Here is a 25,078-nt window from a genome sequence, read left to right as displayed (position 1 = left end):
TCCAATTAGGCCTCGAGGGACAACCAAACTCCCTCTTCCCAACTTCCAAGAAGCCACCAGCAACACATTAAACAAACTATTTTAAAACATTTATTAAAAGAAGTGAAGTCAACTGCAGCTGGGAGGATCAGGCCTCTTATACTAAAAACATCCTGGCAGGACATTTCAGCTCCCAGGATCCACCTTAGCATGCACACCTGCAATCCATGGCACACACTTAAATCAACCGCTTACAGCATCAGCTTCACCACTATAGACAGAATAGTGTGATGTTTATTTGTACTGTATCATTTTCAGATATAAAATAACAGAATTATTTATTTAAAAAAAAAAAATAATGATTAAGAATCGATCAAATATTTTAAGAATACAAACATCACAACAACATAATAGGGTGTTAATGATGTAAGTTCTGACAAGTGAAAGGGCTCTCGACAGACAAAGAAGCCCTTATTTCCCTCCCTCTTACCAATCATTATTAATTAGTCACGTATTAACTGTTATGTATTCTTCATTAAGTCACTACTGAATGTAACCGGGGTCACCTTATGTGACCACAGTTCCCTCTAGTAGAAAAAAGTAGCAACAGAAAATGTGTTGTCACCTGCAGCCTGGCCTCACCTTGGCTCTCAGTATTTGCCCGTGTGATCCACCAGAGTGTGCTGAGACTCAGGGTCAACCAGTCCATCACTGTGGAAACTCCTGCAGCTCGGCCTTCACCACAGCTCATGACATCTTTAGCTCTACCTGTCATCTAATCACAGATGGCTGTTCATTGTGCCAGGTTGGACAGAAACGACGCCAAACCGCAATGCAAAATACTATGTTAACAAAAAAAAAAGGTATTGGCAACGGTCAAAATGAAGAAAGTGTTCAGAAGTGTCACAACACTGTATCGCTCAGTGCTGCGGCATGATGGATTGAAGGCAAAACAAGTAGCTGCTCAGCATTAAGAATGCATGTGTATGATCACATAATTAGTGGTAGTGTTACGTCGCTGCTATTTGTGTCATTTTTAATACAAAATGTCACTCAAGGACTTTGGCACTAATTTCACATGAAGAACCAAAGCACAAAGCTTTATTGACTGAAACTTGATGTCCAGCATAAATAAAGGTTTAATGTGACATTTGTATTCTGTGCCGCTGCATCACCGTCACTTCAAATGGAATGAAATAGTGCTGCAGTCCTGTGTCGAGGACACTGTCAGGATTTCGCAGGCCTTCACGTGAGCCTGGAAACACTGAGGCTCTTGTTCGTTGATGCGGAGCGCGCTGCCACAGAGTGCAAACGTGATAAAACTTGTTAGTGAGGATCAAATGGAGATCTGCCTGCTCTGCTGACAGCAGATTCACTGCTGCATTTTTTTTTTTTTTAAACAAACTCCCAGCTGTTTGTGTAAAAACACACTGCATAGCTTTTCACTCCTTGCTGGTTGTTGGCTTGACGGAGGAGCAGTGTAATTGCTCATTGTGCAACGCTTCTCAGGTCGTGCTGAAGCTGCGATGAACATTACAGCACATGTGATTCATTATAGTAAAACTTCTGTTTGTCCTGCATCCAGAAAACTCCATGTTCTCTGGGTATGCCCCGAGCAACCCTCACGCAATCCAAACCCTCTGCACTTGGAAGGAGGCTGTGCTCATTACAATTATTTTCCTTTTGGAGCGTCAGAGATAGGCTGTCTGCTTCACCATTTCATGCTTTCCTTATCTGCTTCTCTTTCCACCCATGGTAATTGAGGGTGGCTGCAGGCCAATAAAAGTCCAGAGTGAGTGGTTGAGGGGCGGTGGAGAAGGAAGAAGGACAGAAACGGAGGAGACAGAGAGAACTGCTGGAGAAGGTAGGCTGCCATTCACCAGAGAAACATGTGCACTTCTTCCCATGCTCAGTTTCTGGAAACCCAGAGCTGTGAACACTATTGATCACTGTCTCTCAATGAGAGGATTACCAAGGACTCAGACAAGGGCTTGGACGCTTACCGGTAACTCTTCTCTTGGTTGTTGGATGTCTGTTTGTTATTTTTATAATTTTTTTTGCATGTTGTATTTCTGAAATTTAGAAATGCTGATTTGTATTTTGCAGATGTTCATGCATGAAGAGACAACTGTCACAGTTGGAGTCTTTGGGGTTATTAGTGGCCATTTAAAGTGAACCTGCTGGTCTGACTTCAGTGGATTTAGTTGATAGTGCTGTGTTTTACGGTGAGAACTGTTTCGATGTGGAAATAATTAGCACTTTATCAAACTTTATCTGTCCTGCTCTGCACAGCAGCAGCTGCATACTGAAAACTAACTAAACTCAGTTATCAGTTCCACTGTCATGCAAAGAATGAATGGAATCGTCTCCAGATTTTCCCTTGACTTTTTTTTTTTACTCGTCAAATGAATATTTCGTACGCATTTTTTTGAACCTGTGCAAGGATATTGGATTGTGCTCCACAGCCCTGAAAGCACTGCACTTTTTCTTTTAAAGATGAGGAATTTTGCTTGCATGCAATGAACAATAACCTTTTTGACTTCAGGCATCTGAAAGTGGTCATGATGACTAAAAAGGGATAAGACTTCTATGAGCTAATATTTTACAAAAACATTATTTACAGATTTAAAACACTGGTAGGGCTTGGCTTTTCCCCTGTTGCTTGAATAACTTGGCAGCAGTGAATCCCACTGATCTTGGCAACCGCTTTTCACGCTGAACAGCAGTTGTTGTTTCTGGAATGGAACAACTTCCTCTTGCCAAATGTGTGACGGATATCTATAATTTCGACATTTTCAGTGGAGTTAAACGTTTTGTAAAACAAATAGAAAAGGTACAAAATATGTGGTCTCACACCACGGTTAAAACTGCCGTGATGATTCAGTGCCGTCCGCCCAACATTGAGCAGGTGAAATACTGTCTGCAGGAATTTGAGAAATCATTTGTTCAGCAGCTTCCTGAACAACATACCCAGCTGTAAGTAAACTGCTGCTAAAATTAGACTCGTAAATCTTGTGAAATCTGCAGTGTATTGAAACAAACAAAAGGCCCAACCCAGAGCAACCGTTATGTGAAGGTTATTTTCGCAATAACTTTCTTTTTGTACTCGAATATTCTACATACCAGAGTTATAGTTTTGCTATTGGAGCCATGAAGTGTCTGTGCAGCTCCAGTAAGGGCAGGGATCACTGAGGTCTGGCACTAACCTGCATCACATATGCACCTGTTCATTTTGCAACACTATGCATCCATTCCAACTCCAAGCATGACAGGACGGCACAGCATGTGTAATGTTGCGTTTTTATTCCTGGATTAAAGTTGCTTCCCTTCATTCTGACTACATGTGTTTGGTCACTGTCCACGGCCGGAATTTCACTGTCTGATGGTGTAAATGAATTCCATGTGGCTCGAGCAGAGGTGAAGAAATACTCAGGGTTTGGGAAAGTCAGTTGAGGGGAAAGGCACTCTGGCCGTACACTGCCAGTGAGGGGGTTTTCCACCAGCCCCCTCCAGCTCTCCAGTGAGGAAGAAATTCAGAAGAAATAGGCTTGCAGCTTAACACGTCCTTCGACTGTGTTTGTTTTCATGACGACTAACACCATGAGAAAAATGCAGTCATGTAACAGGGTTACATAAAAGCATAATTAAGGGGAAAGCTTACATCCTGGCCATGTGCCGCCATGTTGACCCTCAAACATCCCACATAGAAAACGACTCTAATGGTCAGTTTCTTCCAATCGAAATTCCTTCCACAAGTGTTTTATTTGACTGTTTGCAGCATATCTGGTCTTCATTTGCCACTGCTCCCTTTTAAAGATGTCAGCAGTTTTAGTTTTTTACATGTGCTGGAAAATACTGCAAACGATAATTGAAGAGAGCAGTGACAGGAAGAGTGCACAAATATTCTGATGCAAACGCTGAGTTTGATCATACATATCACATGCCTCTCTTTTGTTGCTGTAATTTACGAGGTGGTGGCAGTTCTAAGAACTAAGGCTATTCACACCAAAAATGAACAGAAACAATTAGCTGGTCCTCCTGTGTTTGTGTGAGCATCGACTCAAGGGAGTGTCTCTGAGAAGAAGAACTTTATTCTAGGTTACAACAGTTTTTGTGTTAAATCCTGGACTTAACGGGACAAATCTAAATGTTGAGCTCGTGGTGAAGCTACATGCAAAGTCAGACGAACATGAAAGTCTATAACTGTGTCATTGTGTGTGGATGGTGGGATGACGGCGGCCTCTAATGTTGACAGTGGAACAGGCAGTCTGTGTACTGGTCAGTCAGATGTGGTTTCATTGCTGACCAATGTGTAAGGGAAGCACTGTCAGATCACAAAATCATGATTTTGATTCTATTTCACGACTTTCAAATGATTTATACATGTTTTATGATGGGGTCGTTAACACGTACTAAAACAAGTATAGACAAGTTATAACACAACTTCCACACGTTGCTTCAATCTCAGCATTAGTCAATACTGCTTAATCGTACTAATTATTTACAGATTAAGAAGATAAAATTGTGTGTGCTGACTTAACTGTGATCTCAGGCTTCACAGTAAAGACGTGTTAATAACCTTATAATTAACCATGTACAAGTCCTTCATAAGCATGTTATAATAGGTTGTTTACTAATGAATTGGTTTTGGTGTGCGGACATTAATTCAACAGTTATTTCAGAATATGTTTGGGAATCTTTCTTTTAAGATGCGTGTGGGAGTCATTTCAGCACAGAGCACGGATATTGTTACGTAGTGTGTGTGTGTGTGTGTGTGTGTGTGGGGGGGCCTTAGAGCTGAACACAGCAAAATCATTATGGGTTGAGTGATCATTCAGTTAGAAAACAGAATGGTTGTAGGGCACAAAACATCAGAACAAGTCGAGCCGTTTTAGCTGAGCTGACACAAAATGGCACCAGACCAAAAGAGATTAGTCATCTGTACACATTGTTTAGCAAACAAATTACCAAAACCCCAGTTTCCAGTGTGTTCAGACATGCCATGAAACATTTTGCCAGTGTGTATCATAAATCTCACTCTACTAATGACATACCTGATGTTGATGTAAGTGCTGTAGTCTACGTGTTTTGAGCAGCAGTGTGACAGTGAATTACTTTATGTGCACGAGGGAAGGAAGGTATTACAATTGGCTTTATCCACCAGGAAGGAAAAGTGTGGGAGGGAAGCTTTTCTGATGGGGTGAACTGTATTTAGGCCAAGGGCAAGCCGTGAATGGCAAATGGCAGCAGATTTGAGGAAACAGCTGATAATCCCACAGGAAACGGTGAGCGTGGGTTTCATGGCTTGCGGTCAGAGGTTTGGCGACTTGTTTTCTTAACAAAGCTGGCAGTGCCATGCGAGCGTGCGGTGGATGAGGCTTGACAGGAAAATGCTTAGGTGCACGGCAGCAGAGGCTGAGATAGGAAAGATAGAGTGTGTTTCATGGAGGAGCGATGCAGTGATTTGACTCTATAAATCAGTGGTTAGCCAGTGAGTTAGGGATTTATGGGCAACACTGTCTGTGGTCGCAGTGGGAGACAGGAAGTGAATGTAGCTCAAAGAGCAAACATGGGCTGATGGGATTTGCACTTGTGAGTCCCAGTGTCATTCAATCATGTTCATGGTAGGTGGCTAATGAGTAGTACTGACTTTGTAAGAGTCCTCACCACGTTTTTTTTTTCCCCTTCTAGGGTTTCTTTCAATGGTTTAGTATCATAGATAAAAGATTGTATGAATCATCTTTTTATTATCATGTCATCATGTGTGGCTGATGTCTATGTTGTTTTGGACTCATCAGCAACATAATTCATGGAAGCAGCAGACCACAGTTTGGGACCAGTCTGACACCAAACCACAGATTAGTTTCAAACTGCTGCTGTGTTTTCAAGACATTTTTGTGTGCACTTATGGACAGAATGCCACAATGTTATGATGAAAAAAAAAGATTTAATTAGCCCTAACTGGGTGCTTTTTGTGCCTAAATCTCACCTCATATATGAGCCAGAAATGATTATCAATGCCCTCATTTCTGTGGATGATACAGTATTAATGTAAGAATATCGCATGCAAATAAGGAATGTTATTGGTTTAGAAAATACCGAATTTGTGCGAGAATGTATGATTTAGTCAGCAAGGTTGAGAAAAGTGTCAGTATTTTTATTTTTTTTAATTTATTTTTTTACACATGAAGTCAATCAAATAACTAAACCATATGTTAAATATCATGTAATCATCTGAATCTGCAGTTCTGTCTGTCCAGCTGGGTGACGACTTAATGAGCTGAAGAGTCAAATATTTTGATCAGACACTCTTGGTAAGATGTGTTAATAAATGCCAAAATGTTTTTCATCTACTGTGATATACACAAGTTATTAGTGTGTCAGTCCCACTGAACTGCCCCTACATGGTCAAGGAAATAAAAAAACAAAGTCACAAACATTTGATTTGACATTTGACAGGCCCTTTTCTACCTATCATAGATTTAGTTACAAATAATGAATGGACTGTCTTGTCTATTATATGCTTAACTGAGGCTTTGACCTGAGTGCAATGCTTACAGTAGTTGAGCTTGTATGTGCATACTTCTCTGTACTAATGCCTGGAGATAACAGGGCTTCTGCCAAATGCATGTTTGAGTTGATGAAAAAAAGATTAAACCAGACATGACCTGTTCATGTTGTAAAGCAAGAAGACTGTTCGGAATGATTCATGTGGAGCAAAACGAAGTGCATTACCATGGATTAAGACCAAAGTCACATGAATATTCATGTAGGGGGCAAAGAAATGTATGAATGTATGCATGCTTTCTACTGTCACGCTCAAGTCATACGTATTCATCAAAAAGCTTCACCTAACAGTCATGTTGACCTCTGGTGCATCGTCCAGAGAGACAACACGGCCTCAAAGCACAAATGCTCCTAATTGGCATGTGTACACAATGCTTAATTTGTTTACTGTTTGAATAAATTCATATTCTGCAGAGTCTGAAATACCAACATCCTTGTCTTATACCTCAGAGCACCCACACACACCATTCTTAATGACTCATGTGTGCAATTGCAGAGAGTGGGGTAGTTTTGTGAGGGCGAGTTTTTGACATAGGTAATGGACAGGATGAGCCCAAACTGATGGCAACCAAACCTCACAAAGCAACAAAGTCGCAGATAAACGAGACATTTACTTCTTTCACAAAATGCCACAAAGGCTTGCATTGTCCTTTTCTTTTTTTTTTCCCTGCAATACAAAGCATGTTTTTCCCTTTCCCCTTAGGTGCACAATTGGAAATTGGTACTGCTGCATAATGGGTTACAAAGCGACATCCATGCATTGTGTCTTGAGATGCCTGTGCTTCATGCTTCTCCATTTGTTTAGTGCCGCTCAAGATGAAGACATAAGAAGTAAGAGTTCTTCTGTCTTCATTTTCTTCATTGTCCTCATGCTTGTTGTCCATACATTAAAAATGTCAAATGCCTATAACCAGCAAAGGTGAATTAATGTTCTAAAATATTACACCAAAATCAATGTGATGTATGGAAACCATTATTATACGCTGCTAATGTTTTATTTCCTGTCTGCCTCAGGTTGTAGGACAGCACCATGTGACTTGGTCTTTATTTTAGATGGCTCGTGGAGCGTTACAGACGTCAATTTTGAAATAGTAAAGCTCTGGCTCGTCAATATAACAACAGCCTTCAACATTGGACAGAAGTTTACCCAGGTTGGAGTTGTCCAGTACAGCGATGACCCCGTTTTAGAAATACCTCTGGGGAAGCACTACTCCACCAAAGATCTCATCCAAGCAATGGAGTCCATTGATTACATGGGGGGAAACACAAGGACAGGCACAGCCATTAAGTTTGCAACAGACAAACTGTTTGGCCTCTCTGAACGTGGCCCAATAGGCATTTCCAGAATCGCTGTTGTCCTCACAGACGGGAAGTCTCAAGATGAGGTTTTGAAGGCAGCAGAGGCAGCAAGGAAAAAAGGAGTAATTCTGTTTGCAATTGGTGTTGGTTCAGAGACAGAAGAGGCCGAGTTGAGGGATATTGCGAACAGGCCATCTTCAACTTATGTCTTCTCTGTCGAGGACTACAAGGCTATTTCCAGGATTATACAGGTCATACGACAGAAACTGTGTGAAGGTGAGTAACTGGTGATCAGTGTGTGTGTGTGTGTGTGTGTGTGTGAAAATCAGAGGGATTTTCTGCCCAAATATTCTGACATCAAATGTCTCTTTCCTGGCAGTAGCAGTGGCATTTGTCATTCTGCCTCTTCACTCTCTTCGATGTGTATCCACTATTTTTCTTTCTTTTGCAGAGACTGTTTGTCAAGCAAAAATCCCCATTGATTCCCGTGACGAGAAGGGTTTTGATATTCTGTTACATTTAAATTTGGCCAAAAAGGCAAAGCAAACACAAGCATTTTATGGCATCAAAGCGTATGAAGTGACGCCTCGTCTTGACTTGAGCGAAGCTACAAGGTAATCATCTGGCTTTTCTACTTTCTTGGTCATCACCGGTGTAGCCTATTCAAAATCTTCTCCACTCATCCAGAACTCTTTTCCCCGATGGCCTGCCTCCGTCGTATGTGTTCGTGGCCACGGTGAGGTATAAAGGGTCTGTGACCGCTGAGGAGTGGGACCTGTGGAGGATACAGAAGCGCGATGGGACGACACAAATGGCAGTGACTCTAAATGGGTTTGACCGCTCTGTCATGTTCACCACAACCAGCGAAGCGCCAAGTGGAACGCAGACAGTTACGTTTTCCCACCTGACAGAAAAGGTAACGTCACAGGTAGTACTGCAGAAAATAGCCTGATGATGTCACCTGGGTGATCAACGCTTGCACAATGTTAATAGATGAACAGAAAGTCTTGAGAACAAATTTGTCCTTAAAGAAGTAGGTCAGTGTTTTTAATTGGATGGAGTTGCACACATCTGCTTTGTGTTTCATTCAAAAGAGTACACACCCTTTTCTTTCGAGTGTTTTCTTCTTTTCTTTCTTTTGTTTTTTGTCTGTTTTGGCTTTTCAGTGTTTTTTGTCAGAACACCACCATCATATTAATAACTCCTATTTCCGTTTAATTTCCAATGGCTATACAAGCTGTTTGATGAGAAGTGGCACCAGCTGAGGCTGCTGGTCACTGAGGAGGACGTGACGCTTTACGTCGACGACACGGTAATAGACACTCTGTCCTTGGAGCCCCCTGTTGGCATCTTCATCAATGGAAAAACCCAAGTTGGGAAATATTACAGAAAGGAAACAACAGTGCCAGTAAGTTTGTTGATATATGTTTTGTTGTATAACTACAATGACAATAAAATGTGTTATCTTTTAGCACCAGAACAGTAAGAGTTCCTCACCTCACACTGCCTGCTGAGACACGTGCAACTCTATTTCTTTCTCTCCAACGTCTTATTAATCTTTATTTGTCTCAGTTGGCATAATTTGACCAGAATTCCTGTATTTGTGTGCAACAAAGTGTGCTGTGTTGTAATTTTAGAACATTGGAACAAATACCTCTACTAAGGTCATGATACAGACAGACCCAGTTCTGCAATACATCTTTCTCGTCAAATTGTCCGTTTGATTTAACATCTTTTGTTAAAAAAACAATAGGGCACATTGATCATTTAAAATACCTCAAGACGCACATGTTAGCAGTTAAGTCTGGTTTGGCATTGGTTGGACCATTTGTGGTCATAATGATGGTCAGTGAAATACAATACATTTAAAATAAATTAAAATGAATCAATGCTTCCATTTTTAAACTACAACTCTAAGTCCGTCTAGCGGCAGAACATAAAATATACTTCAAATAAATAACTTAATCAGAAACAGAAATAATAGTCGATGGAGGAATAGAGTATTCTTTGTGGAAAATGGTAATTTGTGGTATTTCATATTACATGGCAGCCAATATGTTGAGTGTGTACTGACCCACTGTTATGGGGATCATTTGTTTTAAAGCACTTAACACAGTGATTGTACTTCTGCGCTGTAATACAATCGGACATGTTACTGGAAATTCACAATTTAACCTGAACGGAATAACAAAATAAATCATTAGTTTGAACCGTCAAACCAAACCAAGCATTCTTATTCTGATAAAAGTTAAATGAAGCCACAGTGAGACTGATGTTTGCCGCCACTTATACAGTCACACTGGCTGGAATTAATAGAAATCATATGTGATGATTAGCAGTGCTGTTTTATTTTGCTTACACCGAAATAAAGCAGCACTGGAGCAAGATTACAACCGACATTATTAAAATACAAAGTAATGGAATAAAAGAGTTACAACACAACATTTTCAACCACCAAGGGAGGTCTGGCATTATGTTGCTGCTTAAAGCCCAAATAGAACATTTATCCTTCCAGTTATACAATCGCCATTTCATTTCATTAGCACCAAAGCCCTGATATAATGGAACTAAATCCTGTAAAAGCAGCCCAGTTATTCTGTTTTTAACTTGTTTACTGTCTCCATCAGGTTTGGGTTTGGGGTTTTAACAGGAAGTTCTCTCTCTCTCTCTCTCTCCTTTGTTCAGTTTGAAATTCAGAAGCTTCGCATCTACTGTGACCCGGAGCAGAATAACCGAGAGACTGCGTGTGAAATACCTGGAGTGGTAAGTATAAGTCCGAGTGTCTGCTTGGCTCTGCAGTGTCTGAGAGCAACATTGATGACTTCTTCTCACCTACTCAGTCCAGTCACATCTGTTTCTGCTCTGACACGCGCCACACTGTGTTTTTATTATCAGTCACCTCCATATCTCATGCTGCGCGGCGTGAAATGAAGGTGTCTTGCTTCATATTTCACCACTATACTGTGTTTTAGTAGTGTCGCAGTGAAGATGCAACCTCAGCATGTCACATTTTAAAGCGCATCTGTTTATGCATAATTTGCTGGAAGAGGAAACCATGGCTCAGCTTCAAACATGGTGTTAGTGAAGCAGTGGCGCGTTGTTTTGTTGCCTTGAAAATTGCCATAACCACAAAGCCAGTGCCAAATTAGTGTTCGCGATGTCGGAGATGTTGGATAAAGACATCAAAAGAGAAACGATGAGAAGGTAAAAAAAAATAAAATATAACTAAAGTTTGCCAAGCAGCCCCCCCACCGTCTTCTTTATCAATTTCTATTTCAAGGGAGACACATATTATAACTCCTTGGCAAACTCTCACAAGATTTGATTTCAAAAGAAAAATATATTTATGGTTCAACTTTAGTTGAACCATAAAGTTCATTATAAATACAGTAAAGCAGTTTAACAAGACATGTTGTTTTTATGACTTGTACTGGGCATTTTTGACCAAATAATCAACAAATAAACGACCAATCATAAAAATGTACTAATTACATGTGTTCATTTCAGTGCTCTAACAGTCCGGATTACACTGAACCCACTAAAGAACCTTGCGTTTGTCCGGCTGGACCACCTGGACCTCCAGGAGTGAAGGTCAGTTGATCGCTATCGTCTCATTGTTTTGTTTGTCGTCTTGTGTCATGTTGTTGTTGTTTTATATATCTGATAAGAACATATTGCAACAAGAACACCAACCATGTCAGTCATTAGAGCTGAAAGTTAAATATTTACTCCCTTTAGCAGGGGTCAGTTTAGATTAAGCAGTAGCACTGGTGTGCATAAACTCAGGAATGACATAGAATCCTAACTGGCTTCTGTTTGGAGAAGATAGCAAAGGTTTTTTTCTATTAAATGTGTGCTCAGGTGATCTAATAGTTATGTGATGAGAACATGCATGAAGTTGCACTTTAACGAGACATTAACTCTTAACGACAGTCATTACATCATGCAAACAAAGATCTTAAACACTGTGGACTGCTTAAACACATTTCTCTTTCTGCTGCTGGACACACACTGTTTTATGAAATAGAAACGCACCTAAAAGCCTATCTTCTCCACTTAGGCAAATTGAGGCTTGCTGTGTGAGTGAGTCACAGTTAGTCCTCTTAGATCCTCTTGTACTGTACTATGGCTGCTGAAAACAACCCAGATCACCAAGTTAAACATTAGTCAGAATGGAAAATTACCAAGCATTAGAATCCCTTTCTTAATTGATCGCAGGGTATTAAACCAGCTTTGGCTTAGAGTAGCCCCTGCCACGGAAAGCTTTCAAACACAGCACTCAGAGAGATTCCCCTTGAGCAACTAAACGCTTTTGTTATTAAAATGTGCATGGTTTCAAACATGTATCTGCTGAGCTATTACTTCATTTAATAATAGATCCAAAAAGCCGGAGCCAGAGTTGGCTGGCAAATTGTCATTTTTCTTGAGAAAGGACAATGTGTATAATAGTTTTTTCATGAGAACATGTGAAAAAAATAGAAATCATGACGATATGATTGATATGTTGCCTCCGTCCACTTTCTATAGGGAGAACAAGGAAGCGCTGGCAAACCTGGTCAGCCTGGACCTGCTGGTGCTGATGGTAAGCCTGTGAGTACTACATAGTTCAATATACAAACATACAGTACACAACTGTCACAGCAGCACCCGTTCGAATTCATATACCCATTAGGTCATGAGAGTTTCTGCTTGTTAAATCCGTGTGGTTATTAGCGCATCGCAGAACTCAACACACAGCGGTGAATAAGTCTGTTTTTCCAATGTGTAGATAAAAAACATGCCTGATTATTGCAATAGTGGCTGCACAGTGGGGAGTGTGTGTGTGTGAGGGAAAATCAACCAGAAGTGAACCACAAACTCTGCTGCATAACATGATCAAAAACTCAGAGAGAAAAATCAACTCCCATAGCCTAGAGACACTCAGACAACATGGACACAGCTGACGAGATCCAAATGTTTAACAAAATGTAATTTTCTCCCATCCTGCTTTGGTTACATTTAAGGGTTTCCCTGGTATTAGAGGGACTCCGGGGCTGCCAGGTTCACCAGGAGTAGAGGTAAAGAAAATGTTACTTGATTCTACCTCAACCATAAATTCCATATCAGGATTAGAAGATTTGAAGCTGGTTTCCCTTTTGTTACCTCTGCCAGGGACAGCCTGGGCCACGTGGGTACAAAGGGGAGCAAGGAAGGCTTGGTGTTACGGTATGAAGGTCACATTTATATGCGAGCGGCACTAATGCATGAAAAAAATCTCTTGTCGTAATACAAGTCTGTACTTTCAGGGTCCCAGGGGTATGCCTGGATTACAAGGATCACCCGGGAAACCAGGAGAGAAGGTGGGGATATCAAATCATGTGTTTTTGACAAAGTGATCCATGTTGTTTGTGTTTAGCGTGAATCCACTTGCTGCTGTGTTGACTGATGTAAGGTGATATTATATAGTGAATCCTCTTTGTTATGAGATCTAATTTAGGGATGGACAGAAAAACACTGTTCGATGCATCAGCTTGAGCTGTTTAAACACTTGTGCATCAATCATTCTGGAAACCATATGGTATTAATATAAACCCAGTTCCCTTGGGACCTTCCATACTGTGGGACAAGCACTCTTTGCAGAGGGGGCGCAAAGGGCCATCAGAGACTTTTTAAATCTGTTGATATTTCCTGACTCTTGTTCTGCACTTTTACTTAGTAAAGTCACACTGGCACTTTTTTCTTGTTGCTTTGTTTTTTCCCTTCACTTGCATTTCACTCCTTGTCACTAAATGCATTTAATGTACATTGTAATTAGTCTTTAATTTGTCAAAAATTGACAGCTCAACTTTTGTCACATTCAAGACTTGTGTGAGTTTGGACACCTACATTAAAAAGTATGGAGGTAATAAATGATGACAAAACAAAGCAGGAACTGAGCAGCAGGATGGTAAGAAATCAATAACTTGATCTGCATTTTTTTTTGCTGTCCAATCACACAGAAGGGGAAGTGCAAATCACTGCAAAGGCCACTTAGTTTCCACATAGTATCAAAGAATGGACTTCCCCAATGATGCAAGGTTAACAACAGTTTAAATTAAATCCTAATCTCCATTGAAGGATCAATTCCAACATTTAATCATTTCTTCCTTGTGCCTAACCTACATCCCCAGAAGACGTCATCCAAATCTGTCCTGTACGTTTAGAGTTACGCTGCTCACAGACAGAAAAACGCAGCCTCTTAAGTGAACAGCCCTGTGCTACATTTTGCGTCATTGTTTGACATACGGGACACAAGCAATGCATCCTCTCCAGATTGCATCACCCCTCTCACATCATCTTACCTTGTAATCAATGTGGCCAACAGCTGCCATTTTGCTCCAGAGGAGAACAGTTGATGTGAGAGAGTCAGAGTTAGAGTCACATTTGAAAACAGTCTCAGCTGCATGCAGACATGTCTGCACCTGGAGCAAATCCTCCCGTACCATCTGCCTCATTATTAGAGATTCACTTTCAGCTGTTGGGTGCGTCAGTTAAAGTTTTTGCTTGCTTTTCGGATCTGTCTTTGATCAAGATCAAATATGTCTTTCTCTTTTTTTGAGTGAGTTACTGTTACATAATACAGTCACTCCAACCAGTTGTCATCTTCCAACCCTAAGGTTGTGGGCTTTGTTCCACTGCGCTGCAAGTCTAAATGCCAATGTGTCCCTGGGCAACACATGTAGCCCCAAATTGCCTGAGTGACTGTATATCCCACGCCTGGATAAAATGGGAAAGGTTGTGTCAGGAAAGGCATCCGGTGTAAAACTCTGCCAAATCAACAATACATAGGAAAAACCCATTGTAGCAACCCTTGAGGAAGTAGCAGAAATAAAACATTCATCGTGGTCAAGTAAAAACGTGTCTTGGCAAGTAAAGGAACACTAAAGAGCATACGTGCACAAAAGTCTTCAGTCAGCAGGGAGCCACTTTCTCTGAAACCTCAGGGGAATTCTTATCTTGTAAAGTCGAAAGATTTTCTTTGGATACAATCTTACAAACTCACACTCCAAATAGTTACCATATTGTAAGACCACCAAAGGGTGCAGTCTAATTTTCCTGGCATAGGATCTAGAGAATGGAAACATGAGCTGTCAGCTAAATTAGGTCTTAAGTACATAATTCAGGAATACAAGAGGAAGAGGGACTGTTCGCCAATTCGACAAAGTGGCTGTTTGTGTACCCACATGCTGTGGTATTCACTCATTCATCACCGATCTGCAATTGATCTCCACGGTGTGAACTTACCCGCAGTACTTGTGCAAACACTGACGAGAGTTTTGAGATCCATATTGTCTTGTTCTAGCATGTGCAAGGATGGAAATGCACTGCAGCATTGTTCACTGTCCTGACTGCAGCATGGTCAGTCAATGGCAAACAGATCCGCTGTGACGCTAATTACTAAGTGCAAGTTGTGACATGTTCATGTGACCTGTTTATTGATTTTTTGCTTAATGTTTTAATTCATCATCTTTTCAATGGACTTTTGATGCAATATATTTTTTGCACATGAGGCCAAAATAAAAATACAGTTCCCCACAAAAGTCCCCAAAGCAGCCAGTGATGAGACAATGTAGCTCGGGATCAGGAGTTGACTACATTATGCACAGAGCGTTACACGACAGTTTTAAGTGGCAAAACTGTTGTGTTAAGTGCCTCAAGTGGTTGTCACGACTCGAAAAGAAAGTTCTTAAAAACACATAAACTTTACTATTTCTTTACAAAAAGCACAATTTTTTTTTTCTGAAAACGTGAATTCCCTTATGTTTAGCTGAATTTAACACATACGAATGTACATTTTTATGTTTATGTTTCAAGAAAAAATAAGGTTAATCAGTTGCTGATGAGTGATCCAATTGTTTATCTATATTAGATACTGTTAAATGAACATCTTAAGAGATCAGGAACAAACAATAAATGTCATGTTTTTGTTTTGTTTTTTAGATTACATCAAATTAACATTTAAATATTGTTTCTAGGGCTCTGAAGGATCATCAGGTCCTGCAGGGTTACCAGGGAAACATGGCCAAGTGGTAAGGACACAGACAAACCAAATGTCTCAAATCAGTCTGTGACTGAAGATGACACAATGAAGTGACGTTGCTTTAATTTGTATGATATTCCAAGGGTGAAAAAGGAAGTGTGGGACCTCCTGGGCCACCTGGTTATTCAGGAGAGCCTGTATGTATACAGTAAATCCATTCACGTTAAAATCTAGAACTTTTGTTGTATTTTAATTCTGTGAAAAATCTGTCTTTTCATTTCAGGGCCAACCTGGGAGAGATGGAAAGGAAGGACTTCCGGGGAGTCCTGGTCAAAAGGTTGGTGTTGACAGTTCAGGGAAATAATGGTGGCACATTTAAAAGTCCATGTTTGTCGACCATGAAAATGGAGCCATCCAGTGACTGTGTCTTTTTCTTCCACTACCCATTTGAAAACTGAACGTTGAGTTTGTTCTTCATGTTTTACGCAGATGTCTTTAAAGCACAGCATGTAAGAATAAGTGACATCTAATGTTAGTACTGCATGCGTATTGTGACAAGCAGAGGACTCCTCCTCTCACTCCTCCCTTTCCCACAGGGAACTACAGTGGCCTTCACATACCAGAAAGCATGTTGTTCTTCTTCACTTGTGTAGTAAACTTCAAAATGTGAAACGCATGCTTTGGCTGGTTTGTTCATTTCTTGCCGCGTTAGAAACATGGCAGCACAAAATGTTGTCCTCCGTTAAGCAAGGACTCAAAGTGCATTTAAAATGTGTATTTTAAGGCTATGACAACACTAGACTACTGGATTTTTATGCCATCTTCAGTAGTTAGCTGCTGATATGTGCATATTCAAATAGAAATTTAGTTAAATATGAAATGCATAATAATACTTTCATTTCTCCACTCTGTAAAGGGAGAATCTGGTGCCAGTGGCATTCCTGGACTTGATGGAAGAGCAGGACATCCTGTGAGTTGTTCACACAGATGTCAAAGTTTGGTATTTTCTGTTATGCTATTGCTGTAGATCTTCACTTGGACTCCTAGAATAGAGGATTTTATGCAAAATGTAATGCAAGCTGTGCATGAAGTAAATTAAACAGTCTATCACACTGTGAAATGGTTCAATGCGTGCGAGGTACTTTAAAGGTCCGCAAAGATCTCGCATGATCGGCTATAAAAAAGTATTCATGAAATAGATGCATGCTTTTTCACTTCAGCAAGACTGCAGTGTGTTAACATAGTGTCAGCAGAATAGAGAGGACCCCTGACAGGCAGTAAATTAGGGGTATTTCCCCTGAAGTTCATCCCAGGATAACCCTCTTATGTAACAAACAGACTTGGGCCATAATCTAACACAGTGAAAGTAACTCATCCAGGGAATGCTGTGCAGCTCTGGCAAATCTGTTTTAGGAAGAAAGTGTTTCAACTGGGCAGCCACCCCACGTATCATGATTGTAAGTGCCGTCCAAAAGTTAGCGATGGATCCACAGCGATGAGTCAGTTGCTCCACAAGGCTGTAAGCCATATCCCCCCCCACACACACACACACCACCACCAGAACAATAGAATTAGCCATGTATCCAAGACAAAAAAAAAAACATTAGTACTGTACTTCCTTAAGTTGAATCAGTTTGATAGCAGGTCTAAACATCCTATCAGTATTTTTTAACATAAACAAGTGTGTCTGGGTGGCTGTTTCTTTGCCTGCCACTTTAATTAATTTACTCTGCACACATGTTTCTCAAACTTCTTTTTGAGAGGGAACCACTAAGCATCTGCAAGTGTTTACCACAGAAGAAAGCAACTATGTTTAACTGCGCTTAACTGATTAAACCTTAAGTGTGTTATTTATTTATAAATTTGTGTCTGCTGTGGTCCTTTTACCAACTGCATCTAAAGAGCAACTGTTTATCCCACTGCATTTATCAGTAAATAATCACGCTGATTCAACTTTTGTTCTCCTAATGTTCAGTGTGATGAAGCTTAGACTGCAAAATTAAAATGAAATGTCATCGTTATTTGTTTTATTATTATTATTATTGTTGCTTTGGAGTGATTCTATTAACAGGATACAGCTGCTACAATTTGTGAAACACGTTTAGTGACCTTGTGCTTTTACAGAACATTTGGCTTCATTTGTTGCTGGCACAGTGAAGTGATTATTTCCGTTCTATGAAAGGACGTAAAATGGAACCTGCAGACCTCTCTGCTGTTTTATTAACCACTGAAACTGAAGTATAAAATTCTAGCGGATATTAAAGCACGTTTTGGGAAATTTCTCAAGGCTGGATTAACACATGGATGAATAACTGTTATAGTTCTCCCACTGATGTTCCTTTTAGTCTCCTTGTCTCCTTAACAGTATACATGTTTTTTTGTATTCTCGTTCCCAGGGTTTACCTGGATTACCAGGAACTGCAGGCCTGGACGGACAAAAGGTAAGACATTATCAGCAGATGTGCAACGGCCACTGATCTGTTAGTTTGTTCCTTCTTTATGATAACATGTGACTGATTCTCATTTAAGGGGGAAGCAGGTTCCCCTGGACTTAAGGGCTTTAAAGGATCTTCTGGGCCTCCTGTGAGTTATCGGCTGTTTGACTTGTTGGTGCAAACGTTTGATGAACACTCAAGTGTTAATCCTGAACCTGAAAATGTACCTAAACAATCTTCTTTGCTCTGCCCACAGGGTGATCTGGGTTTACCTGGTGTACCTGGTTTGACAGGACCAACTGGACATAAGGTAATCAGCTATGATTATTGGAACATTTCCTTTGATCTTCCTTGGACTGTTGTATTAGGGATGACAAGCTACAATATAAAACTATTTCATATCTTTAAAAAGGATCAACTGTGCATTAAATACATCACAAGTTAATTCCTTTCTACATCGCTGGGCCTGTGAGAACAGTGGCACTAACTGTGACCCAGAAAAAATGAATTTTGCAGTTCAATCTACACAACCTGCAGGCTGAATGATCCTGACTCTTGGCACAGTGTAGTACATTTAAGCTGTCAACAAGTATGGATGTTGTGTGATCCTGTATTCACAAGCCCTACATCCACCAACGGATGCAAAGCACATTATTGCACAGCAGTTTTTTTTTAGTTCAAAACTTTGTATTTTCCTGGAAAAAACATAACAAGAAACTTAATCGAAAGTTGCGTATGTCAGCAGCATGAACATGTTTTGTTTGATCACTAGTTTTTCTAAAATACACTGGAACACAACTCATGGCCACTCCTGCATTAGTCATTTAAGGGACAATCTGGTACTATTGCATTGGTCAGTGGAAATGTAAGCAGTCTGGGCTTTTCTGGTCTGGACATTCTGTCTCCTCATCACTTTTCATTTGTCGATTTGCCTGTAATAATGCAGTGTGTGTGTATTGGTGCGTGTCACTCAAAGTAAAAACCTAAGGACAAGCAGGCATTAGACTCGCTACTGGTGGTTCTTCCAATGAACAATATGGCGAATGTGCAGTTGCAATACCCTAAAACATGAAACAGGAAAAGCTAATAATAATGTTATATAGTGTAAATTGGACAATTCTCACAGTATGTTCTCTGTAATGTAAGACATGGTTTTTTTCGTTATCAAGGGGAATAAGGGTGAAAGTGGAAGTCCAGGAATACGAGGAACGCCAGGCCCTTCGGTATGTTTCCATTCAAATAATCTAATATAAACCATGTGGTGCCTTAAAATACTTTAAATGAATACATTATTTTAAAGGGGAACACAGGGGAACCAGGAGTTGCAGGTCAGCCGGGCCACCCTGGCATGCCAGGCCTAAAGGGCAGCAAGGTAATTTATTTATTTCGCTTCTGTTATTCCTGTACCCCTTTATGAAAATGTCAGCATTGTTTTCACTTGCTGGTTGAGTTAAATTCAGTGTGCAACAGAAAAGTTGTAGTATGTCCAAAGAAATTTTAAAAAGTTGACATGAAGTCTCAACTTCTATAACAGCAATTGCTATATTTGTAGTCACTTCTTAGGCAGGGACTGTAGCATGTTTTTTACAAGCAATATGTGCTGCAAAACATCTGTAAAATGATAAACTATGTTTTTACTGTTCACCAGGGACAAAGGGGAAATCTAGGTGAAAGAGGAGTGACGGTAAGACCAAAATCACACTGCCACCCTACATCGTTATTCTCAGAGGCTAATCACACAATAACCTGACTGACCTCTGTAATGCTTGTATTAAATCTAGACCAATAACTGGCACTTAGAGGTTAAGAGCACATATCTGGTAGAAAACAAACATGGCCTGCACAGTATCTGCACCAAATCTTGGAGAAACTTTGTTCCAAAAAGACCCTCAAAAAATCCCATTTCCACTGGTCGGTTAAAGCCACAGTAGAACTTCAAATCAAATCATTTTTGCAAGTGTGTAATTAAAGAAGTCCGAATTGGCAAATCCCTGTTTTTGATGGAAAATGCTGTCTTTGATTCACTAGAATCAAGATCAACATAATAAACATAGGTTTGCTGATCTAAAGACAGATCCAAGATCCAAGCCAGAAAAATGTCATGTCATGAAAACCATAACTGAAAGTGTATTTCCACATAATAGGTGCAATCTTATACAGTACATGCATTATAAATGTACATAATGTGTTAAATGACTGTTTTAACCCTCTGTATTACAAGTGTGATGTTATGATGCTAATCTAATCTCTAATCTCACCAGGGACTAAAAGGTGAAAAAGGAGGACATGGTCGACCGGGGGATCGAGTGAGTTTCTTTGATCAGCTTTGTTAATGACCACATTTTGTAAACTCTATGATGTACATGACAATAATCACATATCGTGTTTTTATTCAGTGATGTGAAGTTTCTTGTTTCTTTACCATGAATAAATCAATGTGTTATTGTCCAAAATTCAGACCGTTGTTCTGATGACATTTTTAATCAGTGTATAAGGATCAATGGAAGATGCTGATGTAGTTAAAATTAGAAAAAATAGAAAATGGGTAAAAAAATATAAATAAATAAATAAAAAATCTTGACAGTCAATACTGCCACCATGTGGCCATTTATAGACCATTTCAGAAAAGTTAAAAACTCCACTTCATTTGTCCTATATAATTATTTTCTTCATTTTTAAATGTGAACATGTGTATATTTTATCACTTCTTAGGTTTTTGAAGATGTTTGTATTCACATCATTTGCGTTTGATGTTCCCTGTCGTTCTAGAATGTGTTACTTAACTTCTTACCCTGGTCAGTGATTTATTATATATTTATTATAAACATAGAGCCATTGCTAATTAAAAGTCGAATTGTTGAAAACTTGTTATTGTGCACACTGAGCTAGTTTCAAGGTTGACTCCGAGAGAAAGCTATTGTGTTCATTCCATGCCAGGAAGAACCCAGGCAGGGCCGGATGCAACCGAAAATATAAACTGTATAATAATGAGTAGATTATTCCTGGGAGAGTTTGTGTCTTCAAGATTCTAAGGAAATGTTTAAAGGTCATTAGACAGGTGATTATATGATTCATCTTGAGGGCTGATCTTGAGAAGTGAAGGAGGCATAAGGTTGTGTCACACACCTGTCTTGATGTTGCACATCAACAGAATCCAGGGCCTACGTTGTCCCTACTTTCTTTAGTTTTTAATGATCTACCATGACTCTGATCGACAGGGCTCCGCTGGTCTAACAGGACTAAAAGGAGAGGTATGTTAAGATTAATGCATTCATTCATTTTCTGGAACACAGCTTGTGTTGTCATATGCCATGTTAACACTGGGTTTGTATTTTGCCAGAAAGGGACAGCAGGTGATCCAGGGCAGAGAGGTCAAGAAGGCCAAATGGGACGTCCTGGACAGCCGGGTCAATCAGGCCAACCTGGCCCTCGGGGCCAGCAGGGGGACACTGGTCCAGCTGGCCCACCTGGACCAGAGGGCAGATCCGTATGTGCATTATTTACACATTGCATGACACTTGTTGGCTCTTGTTGTGATGTTTGAGATTGACTGACATAAATAAAGATTTACTGGAGATACATATGATCCGTCATCACAGGAAAGTGCCATGTCGGACAGTCACATCCGGCAAATCTGCAGAGATATTCTTCAGGGTGAGTATCACCAGGCACTGACCAATGATGTGTTTCAGTATGTTTTCACATGACAATTCTGAAATCTTTTTATTGCCACTCTTAGCCGAGCTGCCTTTGTTGTTGATGAGCAACCAGCAGAGTAGCTGCTCCCGATGCCAAAGTCGGCCTGGATCTCCAGGTACTCCGGGTCTACCTGGGCCCCAGGGACTCAGGGGTCTTCCTGGACTCAGTGGCTCCAGGGGTCAGCCAGGCCACCTGGGTCGGCCAGGGCGTCCTGGTATGACCGGGCTCAAAGGTAAGCGCAGTCATCAAGTCAACAGAATCTTATGAAAACTGCTTTGTGGGTAGATCTAAGAAGGACACTTGTGTTTGCAGGAGAACCAGGCTTCAAGGGAGAGAGGGGGGATCCTGGTCCAACCAGGATGGGAGATCAAGGACCACCTGGACCACCAGGTAAATGTCATAATAAATAATCCAAGGTTTTTACAGAAAATCATGTGTGAATTAAAGCTACTGTCACTGATATCATGTTTTGCGTAACCTTTGACTAACCCATTGTTATGTTGCTGCCTTTAGTGTTCCCCTCCCTGCTCCCTATATCACCTCATGAACGCTTTTGGTCATTGGGGGCATTTGATGACCGACATAAAAAAAATAACCTCCTAAGAAGGCCCTCATGGTAGATTTCTGGCTCTTGATTGAATTAGATGTTTTGGGATACAGCAAGGGTTACTGTTCTTCGGTCTTCTCTCCTTTCCACTTCAACATGCGAAAAGAACGTTCTTGTTGGTTTGACAACTCCTTTGATTTATGTGACACTTATCCAAAAGATATATTATTAGTGTCTGACTTTACTGGTGTGAACCATTGCTTTAGCCTGATAATTGTTTGGTATTTTATCCCCACAGGTCCAATGGGTCCCCAGGGATATGGTAAGCCTGGTCCTCCAGGTAATCCTGGACCTCCAGGTGTAAATGGAGCAGAGGGTAAGGGTGGTAATCCTGGCATCCCGGGCCAGCCTGGAGTGTGTGATCCATCCATGTGCTATAGTGGCATGATGAGGCGGGATCCTTACAGCAAAGGGCCAAACTATTGACATGGTTACTGCAGGCACCAGTCCAGAGCTGATGTGGAACAAGCAGCTATTCTCAGGAAGATCTCATCCTTACAGTTCCTCTCCTGTCATGGAAACAAAACGGACCTCTTGTGACACCTTGTGTGTGATCTCAGACTGTCAACAAAACTCCTGTCACATTTTATCCTTTGTTTTTTGTGTGTCTGTGTGTGTGTTTTTTTTTTTAAATTGTTCATGTCTTTGAACATAACTTTAGAGGTTTTAATGGTGTTAAGAGAACTAACAATGATTGGCTCCAGTTAATTCTCCTCTGATCACCTTGGACTCATGTATGTATTAGTGTTTGGATCTCTTTCAGTGCAGTATGGCTGGTACATTTTACCATATTGCCCCCTGGTGTTGCTTTGTTGCATGTCACTGCCTCAATTTTCAAAGGTAAAGTGAATGGGTGCTATTAAACAGAGAACAGAAAATGACAAACACAACTTCTATCCTTAATAACTTCTACGCTCAGTGATTTCACCATAAATTATGTCAGAATTTGTCATTTTTCAGCACAAAACTGTGAGTTTGATTTCCTGTAGCTGGTTATAAGCTGCTGTAAGCCTGTGTTCCTGATGCATCCAGTTTGACTGATAAACACTTAAAGCCTTTTTACGTGAGCTAATACTGTGTATCATATAAGATAAATAATACCTCCCCCTATTATAAGTTCATCCATGTGTCATTTTATTTCATTTACAAAGTAAAATGTTAACAATTGAAGGCTTACTTTTCATTACTGTAGCAGGTATTGTATTGTTATTTATGAGTCATAATTGTATTTCAGCAGTGACATGTAGCTTTTGTAATTCTATTTGTGATATGCTTTTTTTGTATATATTTAAAAAAACAAAAACAAAAATAGAATTAAACAACGTTAATGATGTGTGAACTTCCGATCATCTTCAAGAATTCATCACATTGTCAGTCTTGTCTTTCTGATGGAGAGTTTGGATGAGGTGTCTACTGTGAGATGTTTTCATGATGACTGCAGATCCAAAAAGGAGAGAGGATATTGTTTGATCTATATGGTGAGGACAAAGTGTTGGTTAATACACATTTGTGTGCATGGGTTTTTGTGTTTTAAAAACATTTAGGTCCATCCTCAACGTCAAAGCACTTTTTGAGGGTTATGGTGTAGAGTCAGACTTTTATCTGGGTTTAGGTTAGACTAAGTAGCGGGGATAAGCCTTTTACTTAAAGTAGCAGCGTGTGGTAGGGGTGGGTCAAAATATCGAGTTGGTGATATATCGTCATCCTTCCTTGTGCAATAAGAGAATCGATACCCCAGGGCAAATATCGATATTTGAATTAACAAATGAAGTTTTTTTCCCTGCCAGTTTCACTCACCGGGTGTCACTACTTCATGTCTCCTCATGGCGGCGCTGCTCAATGCTCAAATGAAATGAGGGAACCCTGGCCAAAGAAGAGGGAGTTTACAGTGGGATAATGGCAGAGAAAGCTACGTTAACAGACGCTCAATCAACGTTCAATACATAGACTTTATGTGCTTTAAATATTGTGATGTATCACAATATGACTCTCTTGCAATATATTGATTATCACAGAATCATTGTACCATGATATTATTGGTATCGTGGACCATGTATCACATATTGCGAGGTACCCTGTGATTCCCACCCCAAGAGTGTGGGATTTAGTCATAATCTGGATTGAAGATTCATCCAACTGAATCCCCTTTGGCTCCCATCTGTTGGAAAACTAAGCTTGCCGTCAGGTAGCATGAAAACACAAAATTACTTCCCTAGAAGCAGTGTTTGTGTTGTACACACTGCACAAATATGGCAGTATAACATAGCAGAGAATGACACTTCTCCTCTGGGCTTACATCGGATCATCCTTCATAAAGTCAGACGGTTTGCCCATGCACAGGAAACACAGCCACAATCCAGATGTTTTGTATTTTAATAAACAACTTGCAGATGAAACTCAGCATTAAACTACTTTTCAAGTGATCCTGCCTTTTGCTGTGAAGACAGTTTTTAATTCGAACCTATGTTGAGTAATGGGCTACAGATAGAGAGA

The 25,078-nt window shown here is 40.3% G+C and overlaps 1 protein-coding gene across 5 annotated transcripts; it reads left to right on the top strand.

The window, feature by feature from the left end:
• Window positions 1–1,650: 1,650 nt before the first annotated feature.
• col21a1 (collagen, type XXI, alpha 1) lies at window positions 1,651–23,948 on the top strand. Of its 5 annotated transcripts, XM_044046524.1 has the most exons (30): window positions 1,855–1,984; window positions 2,086–2,204; window positions 7,250–7,377; window positions 7,561–8,121; window positions 8,297–8,459; window positions 8,533–8,761; window positions 9,083–9,253; window positions 10,531–10,608; window positions 11,353–11,436; window positions 12,373–12,435; window positions 12,849–12,902; window positions 12,997–13,050; window positions 13,131–13,184; window positions 15,840–15,893; window positions 15,988–16,041; window positions 16,128–16,181; window positions 16,761–16,814; window positions 18,241–18,285; window positions 18,374–18,427; window positions 18,536–18,589; window positions 19,449–19,502; window positions 19,580–19,651; window positions 19,928–19,963; window positions 20,541–20,585; window positions 21,498–21,530; window positions 21,620–21,766; window positions 21,879–21,933; window positions 22,019–22,210; window positions 22,291–22,368; window positions 22,824–23,948. In XM_044046524.1, the coding sequence occupies exons 3-30, from the start codon at window positions 7,281–7,283 to the stop codon at window positions 23,009–23,011; spliced, it is 2,877 nt and encodes a 958-aa protein (XP_043902459.1). In that variant the 5' UTR covers window positions 1,855–1,984; window positions 2,086–2,204; window positions 7,250–7,280; the 3' UTR covers window positions 23,012–23,948. The 5 variants fall into 5 exon arrangements, 4 of the variants coding, with proteins under 4 accessions (XP_043902461.1, XP_043902459.1, XP_043902460.1 ...); XM_044046526.1 differs by lacking the exons at window positions 1,855–1,984; window positions 2,086–2,204 and adding an exon at window positions 1,651–1,843; XM_044046525.1 differs by lacking the exon at window positions 2,086–2,204.
• The last annotated feature ends 1,130 nt before the right edge of the window (window positions 23,949–25,078 follow it).

The sequence above is a fragment of the Solea senegalensis genome, linkage group LG15 (genome assembly GCF_019176455.1).
Source record: "Solea senegalensis isolate Sse05_10M linkage group LG15, IFAPA_SoseM_1, whole genome shotgun sequence".
Lineage (NCBI taxonomy): Eukaryota > Metazoa > Chordata > Actinopteri > Pleuronectiformes > Soleidae > Solea > Solea senegalensis.
The sequence above is the reverse complement of the archived record's forward strand: the minus strand, read 5'-3'. Positions and strand labels throughout refer to the sequence as shown.

What these genes read in the sequence shown, in the direction of transcription:
- col21a1 (XM_044046523.1), top strand. Translation starts at nt 1,885, where the DNA reads ATGCTCAGTTTCTGGAAACCCAGAGCTGTGAACACTATTGATCACTGT. An exon ending in GACTTGAGCGAAGCTACAAG is followed by an intron (nt 8,460 to 8,532) that starts GTAATCATCTGG and finishes CCACTCATCCAG; the next exon opens with AACTCTTTTCCCCGATGGCC. An exon ending in CAGGTTCACCAGGAGTAGAG is followed by an intron (nt 12,903 to 12,996) that starts GTAAAGAAAATG and finishes TACCTCTGCCAG; the next exon opens with GGACAGCCTGGGCCACGTGG.